The sequence below is a fragment of the Nelumbo nucifera genome, chromosome 3 (genome assembly GCF_055504915.1).
Source record: "Nelumbo nucifera cultivar China Antique chromosome 3, China Antique-T2T, whole genome shotgun sequence".
Taxonomy (NCBI): domain Eukaryota; kingdom Viridiplantae; phylum Streptophyta; class Magnoliopsida; order Proteales; family Nelumbonaceae; genus Nelumbo; species Nelumbo nucifera.
Window position 1 is genome coordinate 3,232,560 of NC_142651.1, and position 14,923 is coordinate 3,247,482.

The window sequence follows — 14,923 nt, forward strand, 5'->3', positions numbered from 1 at the left end:
CCCATTCAAATTTTGGTAAAGCTAAGCCCAAGTCCAGCCATGAACAGGTCTCCCAACATGTAGTCACCCCAACTTTTATAATATATCACAACATAGTAATATAATATAGTTGGGCTTATTTAAAAAGTGCATGCCCTGTCCGAAAAATAATTGGGCTTAATACTTACAGCCCGAGCCCGCGAGCCTCAAAAGTCAAAACGGGTCTCCGGGTCGGGAAAGCCGCCCATGACCAAAGTAGCCTCGCTATCTCGTTGCTATTTAAGCTCTCTTCCCCACCAACATGATGGTCTCGTTGTAGGGTTTTTGCGTCGCCGTTCTCAAGACCTTACCTACAGCAGCGGACGAAGGGACAGACTGAAGCTTCTCCGCACAGATGGTAAATCGAAATGCTAGTCCTGTCTCACCATATCCGTCATTTTCTTCCCCTACATCTCCATTGTTAAGTAGATCATATTGGTGTAGAAGCCTAGTTTTAGACATTTTGGATGATTTGAATCTTCAACAACCAGTTTGAAGGCTAGCGTTTTGTTGCCTTGGGCTTTCTTTATGGTTCTAGGGCCGTTTTCACAACAAATCATCTCATAAATGTATTCAGAAAGCCAATTTTGCTTTGTATTAAGTTAGATCCAGGCAATTACGTGCCAACGGAATAACATTGGTGTCTAATTATATTGATTGTCTCTGTTAAACACATTTCGTTTATGGTAAGTTTTTGAATTGATATGTCATAAGATACATGATTTATTTGTCGAATTAATAAATTTCAGGCCCCGAAAAAAGGCGTAAAAGCACCTGCAGCACCTCTGAAGAAGAAACCGGTAATTCGTGTTCTTGACTTGGGGTGGATAAGCATTTTTGACTGGCTCTATGAGTTGATTCTACCGTTTGTTGTTTGTTTATTTATAATTCGAGATTTGGGGGTTTCAGGAGAAGGTGGTGAATCCATTGTTCGAGAAGCGTCCAAAACAGTTCGGCATTGGCGGTGCATTGCCTCCGAAGAGGGATTTGCATAGGTTTGTGAAATGGCCTAAGGTTGTTCGCATCCAGAGGCAACGTAGGATTCTTAAGCAGCGTTTGAAGGTCCCACCTGCGCTTAACCAGTTCACAAAGACACTTGACAAGAACCTAGGTATGATTCTGAAAATGAGAAGATTATATTCATACAGGATACTGCCGTTTCTTAATAGTTTCATGTCCGGGTATAGTGTATTTGGGTATGGTCACAGTGTCTTGATTAAGCCTTTGGAAGTTCTGCGGCACCCGTTAGCCAAATTGATCTGTTAATAGTTGAAGGGGTTAGAAGAGCTAGGGGCAAACTGAAGAGGACTTAATTGGAAGTTGGGAGTAGTAAAAAATGATTTAAGCAATAAGCACCCATAATTTAATGATGGATATGTCACTGAACATAATGTAATGATGAAACAGGACAAGGCTTGGGTGACGATGGTAAAGTTATAATGGTAAATTCATGGATTAACGCAATTCGTTTGCTGAGGTAGTGGATCGTCTTAGATCATAATTTCATCATGTGTATGTGAATCTCTGAATTCTTGTGTTGTAATGGTCCTAATGGAAAATTCAACGGGGTGCTTGCTAACCATAACATCATAAACTAGATTTTCTTTAATTCTTAAAAATACCTCAATATGGTATAAAAATGTAATATATTTAAGAACCAAAATTATTTACTGAAATTTTGTATATGAAATATTTGAAGATTTTTAAATACTCCAGAACTTTCACTAAAAGCATTCTGAAATGCCAAAAGAAAGTTAAACTGTGCTTCTGGTTCCTCTTATTTATAGTTGGAGTATTGGAAGACCTAGGTCCTAGTCCATGGTATGCGTGTTTTATTGAAATTGGAATAGGAATCTCTAGCCCTAGTCCAAGATGTTACAAAGAGTATCTGGAGCTTTTAGTCCTGATCAAAGTATATCATTTTCATTTAGCAGAGCCCAACTATGGTGATTGCATGTGTAAGGTGGCACCAATGTCCATGGAAATATATGCTAATGTATACTTAATAGGAGAATCGGTTTTTTTGGAAAGGAGTTATATGCTTAAATTTAACTTAGAGGTTAAGTGACTGAGGGAAATGCCAATTTTTAAATCGTGATAAAGAAAGTGTTTGAAGTTGTGCCTAGGCGCACAGGTAAGGCACACTTTAAGGTATACACCTTGCCTAGACCCCTGGTGCAGCATTATGAAAAGGTGTGTGTCTGGGACACCTTGTGCTTCATCCCAGGTGTGTGCCTTTTCGAAACTTGTGCTTTTTGTTCTTTTTTTATGCCTAGTGGCACCAAAGCTCCAAGAACCCCTCACTTGTATTGTTGTTTATTCATTCATCCTAATAAAAGACAGTTAAAATTAAAAAATCATTTTTTGTAGGGATTTATAATTTAAGACCCGAATATGGATTTGTTGGGCTTGCTTCAAGGGGCTTGGTACAAAGGCGGCTTGTAAAATCAGAAATGAAAAATGTTTAACATTATTTTATGCTTGATTATTTTCATTCGAATATGTTTTACATGTTATGCTTATGTCTTTTGATTTGAGGTAATAGTTTTTGTTTAACATTTGCTTTAAAATTTAAGTTTATATTCTTAACTATTATTATGTTTAACATTTTTAATATTTTTAATCTGGTTCTATACCGCCATGTATTGTTTGCAAACATTCACAAAACTACATGTGTAAAGTTTCCACATGACAAAATCTTGTCAGTTGATTTGTAATGTCTTGTGCATGGTTGGTGTTCACATGACAAGGTTTGAATGTTGGTATTGGTGTAAATGTCAGTCATCCAAATATACGAAACATGTCGAAATGTAGAAATCGACATGGTTGTAAAATTGTGAAATGTGCAAAAATATACAATGATAATATTTTTATGAAATGATAAAGGGAGCATGGATACACTCTTTTAGATTGTTATGTTGTTTTGATAAAGGGAGCCAAAAAAGCTAATGTTAACAGACAAAATATATGTTGTGAGGTTGTATTTTAGCTTCTAAAAAGCTAATGTTAACAGACAAAAGAGCTAAAACTAGACAATAATGTAAGTTCAAACATGTATTGTTTGCAAACAATACATGAATATGTTGACTTTATTGACAAATATGTTGATTTCAGTAATAATTTGTGTTGGTAATTTGGTATCCATAGAAGTAGAAATATTAGGAATTATGTCAACATTTATAACCATGCATCTTAGGTATATATTCAACTGCAAAAATCCTGTTATTTATTTATGAATTTATAATATGAAATGCAATGATGATTAACCATAAAAGTAATGATTTGGGGAAACTTTTGGCATAAGCTTTGATGTTCTGCATTCATAAGTTTTTTCTTGAAGATTTTCATTTGACATCAGTTTTTCCATTTTGCCTGTCCACTGAAATTTTTCCTAAGAAACTTGCTTCTCTTCTCTTGCCTGGCCTTCCCATGCCTTTGTGTGGCTGCCATTGTAATGGGGCCTGTTTCTGAAGTTCAGCTTGTATAGATGATTTTGCTCCCCATGTATATCTGCATATATGATTAAATAGATTATATCCATTGGTTTATTTTCTTAATCTATTCAATTCTTTGTATTCTATGGTGTGTCAATATGCCCCTCTTTATTGAGATGGCGTTAAGCTTACGTGAAACCACCTTTGTTAAACCCGTCTACAGCAACAAGCCTATTCAAAATGCTTCTCAAGTACAGGCCTGAGGATAGAGCTGCAAAGAAGGAGCGTCTTCTTAAGAGGGCCCAGGCTGAGGCTGAAGGGAAAACTGTTGAGGTTAAGAAGCCAATTGTTGTGAAGTATGGACTAAACCATGTCACCTATCTCATCGAGCAGGTATGGTTTTAGCTTGTTGCACACATATACTTTATCTTTCTTGCCATTTAGTTGTAATCTACTTTTTTAAGTAATGTAACAATGGTTTTGCTATTTGCTTTACAGAACAAGGCACAGTTGGTTGTTATTGCGCATGATGTGGATCCAATAGAGCTTGTAGTTTGGCTTCCAGCATTGTGCAGGAAGATGGAGATACCCTACTGCATTGTGAAGGGGAAATCACGCTTGGGAGCGGTACTGTTTTCTTCTCATTTATTATCTCCTTATCAAAGATATTTTTCTAATCAAATATTGATTTATATATCATATCTTTTAGATTGTCCACAAGAAAACAGCAGCAGTGTTGTGTTTGACCACGGTAAAGAATGAGGATAAGTTGGAGTTCAGCAAAATTTTAGAGGCGATCAAGGTGGGTTGGAGTCTGATTGCTCTGTCCTATTTTACCGACTGTATTTCACTACTTTGTTTGACACTAATTTTCGTTACAGGCCAACTTTAATGACAAGTATGATGAATACCGGAAGAAATGGGGAGGTGGTATTATGGGCTCCAAATCTCAGGCAAAAACCAAGGCAAAGGAGAAGCTTCTTGCCAAGGAAGCTGCACAGAGAATGACCTAGGAGTGCTACCGTTTTTTTTTTTTTTGAAGTATCATATATAACATAAAAGAGGTTTTGCCTATTTTTCTTTTAGTTACAAATTTTCCTTGTCATCAAGGCCAAGCAATTTTTATGAGTTACCTCATGCTTCATTCACCTTAAACTGCATCCTTCTTTACTTTACCATATTATCTTTGAGAACATTGAGAAGGGAACATTTCATTACACAACTTTTCATATATTGAACACTTTACTAGTTTCTGTTCTTTGAAAATGTGTTATATATAGCTTATTGCTTGAAAGGAAGGTAGTCTTGATTCACAGGGAAAATCTATGGTGCGGAAAAGATATCGTATAGGAAGAGTTTTGACCAATCAAAACCCACCCATGAATTTTGATAAATAACACCTGATTGGTTACCGTTTATGATTCCAGTTGACTGGTAAGAAGTTTTTCAGATATTAGCGGTTTTTTCATATCATTTAATTTTTTTACCCACTGACAACTGGAGACTGAAGTTGTCAAGATATCATTAAACCAGTCGAGAACCCTTTCCTCAATTGGCCAGCGTAAAAAATTATTGCTATGCCAAGTAAAGCATTATCCGTTATTTTCGTGTAAGGGTGTTGGTAATCTCTAATTCTCTACTCACAATTTTCTGGGTCTGGGCATGAAACTCACTGCACGGGGAAGGGATCTGCTGCCAACAGAACGCTTTCAACAGTCCCCAACAGTTAGTGCAGTCTCTCACAGAACGCATTCCGTCATTTGGAGATGTTTAAATGTGCACTGTAATGGCTTGTTTTTGTGGTAGTATTGGGGCAATTTTGTTTCACTTAAAGGGGTATTCTTATTTTTTTGGATTTTGAGAAGGGGAAAGTTGGTTGATAGGATTTTGGTTCCTATTGATCAAGAATTCTATGTTTATTTTTCAGATTAATGTGGGGAATAGGGAAAGTTTATTTTTCCTAGGTAGGTAAGTGATACCCATTTCCTAGCCGAGTAAATAATTTTTCCACTTGGGAGGACTGTTGCTAACAATTGAATAAGATAAAATTGTTCATTTTAATAATGGTTTTTTATGACTAAAATGGTCATTACCTTATTTACCTGAAAAATAAAAGAACATGGATAAATGTAGGGTTGTTCATAACAAGACCCAAACTGACCAACTCGGTCTAATCCAACCCGAATTGGCTGATTTTTCTTTAGCACCGGTTGGTTTTGGGTTACAGAAAAACATAAACCGATGGTTCGATTCGGTTTCGGTTTTCGTGTGTGAAAACCGAAATTGAACTCACTTAGATATATTATATATATCTAATATATTTCAGTTTTAATATATATGTATATATATATATATATTTTAGCTTTATTTTGGAAATATACATATTATATATAAAATTTCTGATATATAAAATATCAGCTTTAATCCATCAAATCATTTTTAATTTCCAGGCATCCAGCCTTCGCTTCTTAGACTTGAACCTTTACCGTTCACACCGGGAGAATAATTCACAAAACCGACCAGATCGACTTTACCTAGTATTGGGTTGGTTTTGGTTTCATTTCTAGGTAAACCGACCAGGTCGGGTCGGTTGGAAAAACGCCAATAAACCGACCCAACCCGACCCGTGAACAGCCCTAGATAAATGCACTTACCTAGGTAAGCATTTTCTAGGAAAAACTTACCCATGTAATTGCATTTAATTGGGTAAGTAACTTACCAAAAAGCGAACGGGGCCCAAGTATTGGTTATTTACTTCCCCCATATGAGAAAGTTATTTACTATTGACCAATATTCCCCCTCTCAAAATCCAAAAATTAAACAGGCGTTAAAGAAAAAGATAAAAGTAGGGGTGGCAAATGGGTGAATTGGGTTTGGTTGGATGTGGTTGGGTACCAACTCACCCATGAATGACCCATAACCCACAACCCACTATTGACCCATATTAATAGCTAGTTTGTGGGTTAGAAGCCACCCATCTTTATCTGTTTGAAAATTTAAAATTATGTAGAGTATTTTAATGAGAAAAAAAAGGCTTTGGATTTCAGCTAAAAGTCTTGAAACCATATAAAATATAGAAATAATAAAAGGGAGAATGACGGTTAAGCCCAGGGTCAGAATTTGTAGGCTCAAAGTACATTTGGGGTAGGTGTCCGCTTGGAATTAATGCCAATTTATAGGTGGGTATGGGTGCATAGAGTGTGGGTTTTTGACCTTTTGAATGTTTATAGCTCTGCAGTAGAAATCAGAAATCTACATTGGGTCTGTCCGTACTTCTCTGATAATAAAAATTATATATATGTAATTGCAGGAAATACATAAAAATGATAAAAAAAATCAACAAATATATGCTTGAGAAAAAATTAGAAATTCCATAAAAACACAGAAAATGATAAAAACTTAAAACATTATATATTCTAACTCAAAAGTTGTAGAAAGGCGGTAAAGATTTGATGCTCGGATGGTTGTGTTGGTATTATTGATCTTATGTGGTTTGATGGTAACAAACTCATTGAAGATAATATGGCTTGAATTCCATAAAAACACAAAAAAAAATGATAAAAATTTAAAACATTATATATTCCAACTCAAAAGTTGTAGAAAGGCGGTAAAGATTTGATGCTCGAATGGTTGTGTTGGTATTATTGATCCTATGTGATTTGGTGGTAACAAACTCATTGAAGATAATATGGCTTGAATTCAAGTATGTAGATAATCACAAGAATCTCCCATGTTTGAGTAAATGAAGATAGAAGAAATGTGAAATATTCCCCTCATAGAAAGTTAAGTTTAAGAATCATATCTCTTAGGAACTTAATGTAACAAGCAGCAAAGATATTCATATTGGGTTATATATAAACCTACCTTGGTTAACCCCAAAACTTAGAGATGAATGGTTAACTTAGGAAGGGCCTAAGGTATTTATTGAATCATAACATAAGTGAAACATCACAACAATCTATTTTTAAAAATTTAGGAATCTAAGGAGTTGACTCCCTAACCTGAGTTCACATCTGCACCCCACAACGTCTCGCCCCACAGCACATCCCCGCCATGTATTGAAAGCATCTCCTGATGATGACATCATCGATTCTGATATCATCAGCAGGAGATGTTCCAAATACATGGCAGGAATGTGCTTTGGGGCGAGACATTGTGGGGCGGAGATGTGGTCCCCCCAACCTTAGGTGTCAATCACTTGAGCTTTCCACAGTTGTCTGTAGTAAGCAGTATATTACTAGAACAAAGTAGTACAACAGAGCTTGGCAGAGCAAATAGTTAACTACTAGAGATAAGCATTTGACTACTTCATGCGAGAAAGTTACTAACAAGTGTTCTTACTTGACCATTTGAATTACAACAGCTCTTTCCTCTTTAAGTAAGCTTTAAAACTTCTCGACTTTCGAAGTTTGGTTAATTTGTAACAAATTAAAAATAGCCATATTGTTCATCTTCAAACCCTAGATATATAATTCTTGAAGAATGAGAAAGAACTCAAGTGGTAAAAGTAAGATTCAAAGGGTTTAGTAAAAGAAAACAAAAGGGGAAAGGTGGGGAAACCAAAAGATAGATTTATTAAGCTTCACATGTGCTGAAAATAGTGAAAAAACCTTAAGCTGGAAAGTGTTGAGTGAGGAAGGTAGAGATTTTAGCGATTCCCAAAAAAAAACCTATTGAGCCCAATTCCAACTATGAAAGGTTTCGATAGAACTTGCAAGTCTATTTGATAAAAGGTTTTGTTGGCACCCGTAAGTTCAACTATGAAAGGTTATATTGACACCCGAAAGTCTAACTATGTAAAGGTTTTGCTAGCACCTGAAAGTTCAGCTAGTATAGTGAAAAAATCTTAGGTAGTATACTTGGGGAATGGGAAGGAGGATATAGGTTGGATTTAGTCGGACCTCTATAAATGCTTGGTGTTCTTATGTTTTATATTATTGCACTTATGATTATTTGTTACACCCATGGTTTTTAAAACCGAACCAGTCAGGGGTCCGGTTATCGGTTCGAACGGTCTGACTGTTCGACCTGAACAGCTGGCTTGTTCTGACAAAAAAAATTAAAAAAAATTAAAAATTTAAAAAACGGGCAAAGCCGTTTGAACAGTTCAAACGGTTAACTAGCCGATTCAGCAGTTTGCTGACCAAAATCAACGGTTTTGGAGAAAAAAGAAACCGGTCAAGTGACCAGTTCCCGGTTTTTCCGGTTCAACCATCTGGTCTGGTTTTGAAAGCCATGGTTACAACTAGCCATTGATCTTGCAACATAGCATTCACACTCACTCATTGAAATCAAAATACCTTAATCGATTGAAGAACACAATTCACCCCCTCTTTGGTTTGCCACTTGGGATAACAAGGATGATTGCACCAAAAAAAAACTGAAAGGAGAATGACTTGACTTTGAATCCATTGAGAGCAAGGGTTATGGGGCTTTCGACTAGGGAGGAGACAACACAAAAGAAGTAGAGGGTCACAAAGGGAGATTAGGATATTGGTAATAGAGTAGACTATTAATGGAGCTAGAGAGAGGGTCACAAAGGGAGGAAGAAAGGGCGAGGTAGTCACTTGAGGAGGGACCGAGAGAAACAACTGGAATCAACGACAGGAGAGGGGGAAGGGAAAGCAGAAAGGGCGAGGTAGTCACTTGACTCTATCTTCTTGTGGTGGAGATGGAGTTGTATAGAGGTGGTGAGGAGTAGAAGTGAAGACTATATATGATATATGGGTTGGTGTGGGTGGGCTTTAAGGAGGGTGAGTTGGGTGGGTCAACATTGTCAACTCTAGGTAAAATTATTAAAATGTCCATTTGTAGTTTGACGGAGTGAGAGAACAAAAATAGCATGTTAAAGCACCATATCTCGTTTGACAAAAGAAATGATTAATTACATAGCAGGACATAAATATTAAATCCAAATACAATATAGTATATCTGATTAATACTTTGCAAACTTGCATAACACATGCTCTTACACTAGTTATATTTTAAAAATAAAAATAAAAAGTTTACTAATGATAAGTCAATCTTCTTAAAGAGGTTTTCCCTTCATGTAGATGCACCAATTTTCCAAAGAATTGTGTAGATCAGGGTGATTTCAAGGGGGCATTCTTTTTTGGATTTTGAGAGGGGAAAAGTTGGTCAATGGGATTTTGGTTCCCATTAACCAAGAATCACATGTTCATTTTTCAGATTAATGTGGGGATAAGGAAAAGTTTATTTTCCTGGGTATGTAAGTGATACCCATCTCCTATGTGGGTAAATAACTTTCCCACCTAGGAGAAAGTTGCTAACACTTGAATGGAACAAAAATGCCCGTTTTAATAATAAATTTTTATGATTAAAATGGTCATTACATTATTTACTTGAGAAATAAAAAGTATGAGTAAATATACTTACCTGGGTAAGTATTTCCCATGAAAAGCTTACCCAGATAATTGCATTTACCCGGATAAATAACTTATTAAAAAATGAACAAGGCCCAAGAAATTGGCCAAAAAATACTCAGGTGATCTAACAGTCATGTGTTGAGAGAAGGGATGGGCTCGCGAACTTAGGACTTAAAGGGAGATTTTTTTTTTTTAGCTTTAAATCTCCATGGGAATTAATTTAATATTGCTCTAAGAGTTGGGGCTTTATCCCGATCTATTTGCCTTTCTTCTTACCAAAGAAGGAAGTCCCAAGTCCAGATCTATTACAATGATTTTAAAATGGGTTCTTATCTCTTACAACATTTTCTTTTTAATATTCATTCGTATGGGAATACACGTGTGCTGTCACGTATTGAATGGAAGTATGTATGAGAAAAAATTGAGGAAAAAAAGTATTAGAAATCTCTAACCTGACTGTTTTGTAACACCCATTAAGTATGATTGGCACTTGGCATTGCACTTGATTGAGCAGCTGTGCAAATCTGTATATAATCCTTTCCCATTGTCCAAGCTATCAAGTGAGCAACGTGGCTATCTTTGAATCTGGTGTAGGTGCAGAGCTTTTCTTTTCTATGGCATAAAAGGCAATAAATCAATTAAAGGAAGAAAACAGAAAATATAGAAAGACATCATACAAATACAAAAACTAGAAAAATCAACTAAAAAAACTACTAAAATCACAACTCCTGAACTAACTACTAAAGCTCGAGATCAAAAGGATTTCATCATCATAAATAAAAAAAGGAAAATTTCTTAAACTACATTAAGTTTTAGGAAATGGACTAAAATTATCTTTACAAAATCCCCTAGGTTTTTGATAAATTGATATTGCCCTTAAATGTTGACAAAAATATTGAAATGTCTAATTTCTATTGACCATTAATAAAAATGGGAATTTTAATCGTTCCATTCGTTAAAACACACTGATTTTAGTTTCCAAAATTACCCCTCGATATCCTTTTTATTTGTTTTATCATTTCTCCCATCGGTCAAAATACCCTGATTTTAATTTTCAAAATTATCCCTCACTTTTTTCTATTTAATTGCTTCAAATCTATTAGTTTTTGTTTTGAAATCCCTGATTTTTATTCCAAAATTACCATCCCTCACTTTTTTCTATTTAGTTGCTTTACCATTGCTTAAAATCTATTAGTTTTTGTCTTGAAAGCCCTGATTTTTATTCCAAAATTACCTTCACTATTTTATTACCATCTATGTGCTTTACCCTGTAGTTGTGTTTATTAATTTATTTTTATTGAAAACCAAAAAGAATAAGGTGTGATCAATTGGAAGAATTGGTGAACATAAATAATACAGCTTTTTAGATGCTTGGCATTAATGGAGCTCTAAATGTTTTTGTGCTTCATATTCAGTAATTTTCTGTTCACCTCAAGAAGTTTCAACAGTAATATATGTGAAAATCATACTCAATATCATCTTTAACACAATTGCAAAGTTCTCTTATTTCTTTCACTCTTTTAAGTTGTCAAAATGCAAGAGGAGTTTTGGTTTAATTTCACACCATGTTTTAGTTTAGAATTGTGTATTCCATTGATATTCCTTCCTATTTAATTAATTTTAAGTAGTTAGGGTTTTAGTTTAACAGGTTTAGATTCATAAGTTTTAAGCATTTTTTTTTGTCTTTTGGTTTAGTTCAATATTTAATTCTGTGTCTTTAATAAATTTACATTCACCCAAATCAGGTTTGTATTATAAGTTTTAGGCATTTTTCTTGTGTTTTGTAATTTGTAAGTTCTAACACACTTGATTCTTTTAAAATGAAAGACCCTTAAAAAAATTATCAAAACTTAATACTAGTTCAACATGAAGATCTAAGCTGTTTGTTTTCAACATCATGCACTTGCAACTTGCAAGCTAAGGGCATGTTCACACGGTTCATACAAGTTCTTATGGAGGGATTGCTCTTATTGAATTACTTAAAAATATAGCAGGCATTATCCGTTTATGGACATGGTAGTTTATTGAGCTGTTCTTGATTTATTTCTTTCCTTATACACACACACAAGGTACATATACAAATTACAAGCAGCTGTTTACACTTTTTCCATACTTACACACACATACAACTCTTTATATTGTATATTAAATGAAATCCTTCATCATATTTTAACTCACTTTTGTTTTCTTAACCTTACCGATCCTACGATTAAAGAAATTAAAGTATGATTTCATTTTGAAACAAAACTTCAATAATTGAACAGACTGGTACTAACACATGCACATGCAGTCAATCAACCAAGTGGCTACACCCAATTTAGTTAAGATCTATACCTGATTGTGGTTGGTCATCCATTGGTTCAAATATCCCGTGGGCTACTCTACTAGTATCCTTTATAATTCTTTAAATTTTCAAATAGGCACCATGCCTTTGGCATTATGGTGATAATAAAGCTAAATTAAAACCCATGAAATATCACATAAAATTTCGAAATATCTACTATATATTCATTATTCTTCATTGCCCATTCAAAACTCTCAATTAATCCAACAGGGTAATCCTCATCTTCCATCTTTCTCCAATCATGTCCTCCCTTTCCCTTTCCGCCTCTCTCTGCAACTTCTCAATATACATGCTCAATTCAACCTCATTCTTCTCCAATTTATTTAACTTGGCCCTCAAATGCAAAATTTCCTCGGCAGAAGCCCCAATTTCCTATAATAACTTATTCTCCTCCTCCTGCTACCACATATTTTGATGACCCACAAAATCTCCACTTCCCTGCATTTACTTTTGAATACTATTTCCTCCTTAGACTTCATCAGCTTAATTTGCTCCTCCGCCTAAAACAATGTTGAAGTAAGGTTCCTATTACGAACTTGCAATGTATACACTTGACCGTTTAAAATGAGCTTTTCTTTCACTATTCAGAATGAGTTGTGATTGATATACATTATCCTCTGTATACTATTGTTAGAATGTTTGGTTTCGAATTCTAATCAAAATTGTTATTTGCACAACCAACATTAAAATTTAAATTGGCAAAATCTTAACAACCGGCCATAATAATATGATATGATGCCAACAAATTCTATCATTATCTTGCTCAAATATTCTCGAAGTTAATACAAGATCAAGAGTGAGCCAAAGAGAAAAGATCAACCCCTACTTTGTATTTTCCACTGAAATAGGTATCTTAAAACATTCAAAGAAAAGGAAAAAGAACCAAGAAGTGGGGGGAAGAATGAAACAGGAAAACAATTTAACATGAAATCAATCAAAAACCATAGAATTACATGCGATTTGGTAAGTGTTTAGTTGGTAGTTCATACCAAAAACTTTGAAAATTTCCTTCAGCTTGTTTGATGAAACTCCCAAATTCAAGTTGAAAACCACTACCATCCCTTGATTTTACCCTTATGGACAGGGATGACCACTTATGGTCTGGCTTACCCATCCCGAAAAATTCCAGGCTTGGGTGTGTGTTTGTTTTTTTCTTTTTTTTGGTCCGACCCGGTCTAGATTTGTACCAAGCCCGCATGAAATATGGGACGGGGCTTGGCCACTTGGGTGCTGAAAGCATTAGAACCGAACAACTCGGCCCGGTTTTTTTTTTAAGAGTTTTCGTACTTTAGACATGTCGTAATTGTCTTTTACACGTTTTCCTATGAAAAGTTTTTTTATAAATATAAAATATTATATTTGAAAAAGTTATTTAATGTTTGAGATAGAAATAAGGGAAAGAATTTTGCTGCTATACCACAAGTTACCATCTTGGTGTTTAAGAAATTTAGGTTGCCTTTGGTTTCTTTTTTTTTTATTTTATTGATATACCTTTGATAGAAAAATCAGATGTTTATCTGTTATATTATTTTAAATAAATATAGAATAGATATTTATAATTAAAAGTTGAATCGTCATTTAATGTTTTAGCATAGTTGAGGGCCCAAGTCCAAGTCCAAGCCTAATTGAAAGTTGAATTATCAACTGACGTCTTTTGGGCACGCTCACATGTCCAGCTCAGCACAGCCCATCCCGGTTCCAAGCCTAGACACAGATTATTAAACCCGGACGGGCCTGGGTAGCCCATATCCTAACAAAACTCAACCCGGGCCTAGCTCGGTCCGGCCCATGATCGTTCCTACTAATGAACCATTGCTTGGCTTATAGAAGTTGAAGACCACCAGATCTGCTAGCAATGAGCCCACATGCAGGTGGAGATATCGGAGCTGTCGAATTTTCCACACCAATCAATAAGTTCCAATTCAAGAATAAGTTGTTATATTATTGCTGCAACCTTCTTTAATCATTGTTGCCATGTCTTCTATCATAGAAATGAACCATGGATTCCTTCCCATTACCTCTCCATCTAAATTGCTCTCACCATTGTCAAACACAAACATCTCTTGTTATATAAACTTCTCTTATGAATGCCCATGTTTCATAAAGATTCTCTTTTGATTTTTACTCGAAGTTCTAGATTAGTAAGTAAAATATGATTGATTTAGGAGTTATAATTAAGTCGGTTAAAGGTGGGTTGACGGATTTCTATTGTAATCGATGGATAAATGGTAAAATTGGATTTTATAAAAGTTACAATAGTTAGATGCAATCACATGCGTACAAAATCATAGGGGGTATTTTAAAGGGTTTTGTAAAATAATAAGGGTAATTTTAATCAATTTTCTAAAACTTACGGGTAATTTAAGACAAAAAATTATCCAAACAAATTGGATGATTACATCCCTAACAAACAATGACATCAAAATCACGAGCTATAAGAGAATGAACAACCCCATTACTTGAGTGGGAAACAAAGCAAAAGTTTGCATTTAGGCCCCATTCATTTGAGGAAGGAAAGTTAGTGAGTGGGAAAGTTGACCAAGTTTCTCATATTCCTTTATTAGGCTCTGTTTGGTTTGTGGGATGGGGATGAGAAAAAAAGGGAATATTCCAAAAATATTCTTTTTTTCTCTCATTTATTTTGAGGGAAAGAGAGGGATGGGATGAGAAAAATGTGGGATGTCAGATCCCAAAATCGTGGATTTAAGGTCACATTAAAATTGTGCGACCTCGGTGGAAAA

The 14,923-nt window shown here is 35.1% G+C and overlaps 1 protein-coding gene across 1 annotated transcript; it reads left to right on the plus strand.

Annotated features, from left to right (window-relative positions):
* The first annotated feature begins 269 nt into the window (after positions 1–269).
* On the plus strand, positions 270–4,718 carry LOC104592821 (large ribosomal subunit protein eL8y). Its single transcript, XM_010252322.3, has 7 exons — positions 270–376; positions 768–818; positions 928–1,129; positions 3,676–3,845; positions 3,951–4,079; positions 4,162–4,254; positions 4,334–4,718. Exons 1-7 carry the CDS (start codon positions 374–376, stop codon positions 4,463–4,465), a joined length of 780 nt encoding a protein of 259 aa, XP_010250624.1. The 5' UTR covers positions 270–373; the 3' UTR covers positions 4,466–4,718.
* The last annotated feature ends 10,205 nt before the right edge of the window (positions 4,719–14,923 follow it).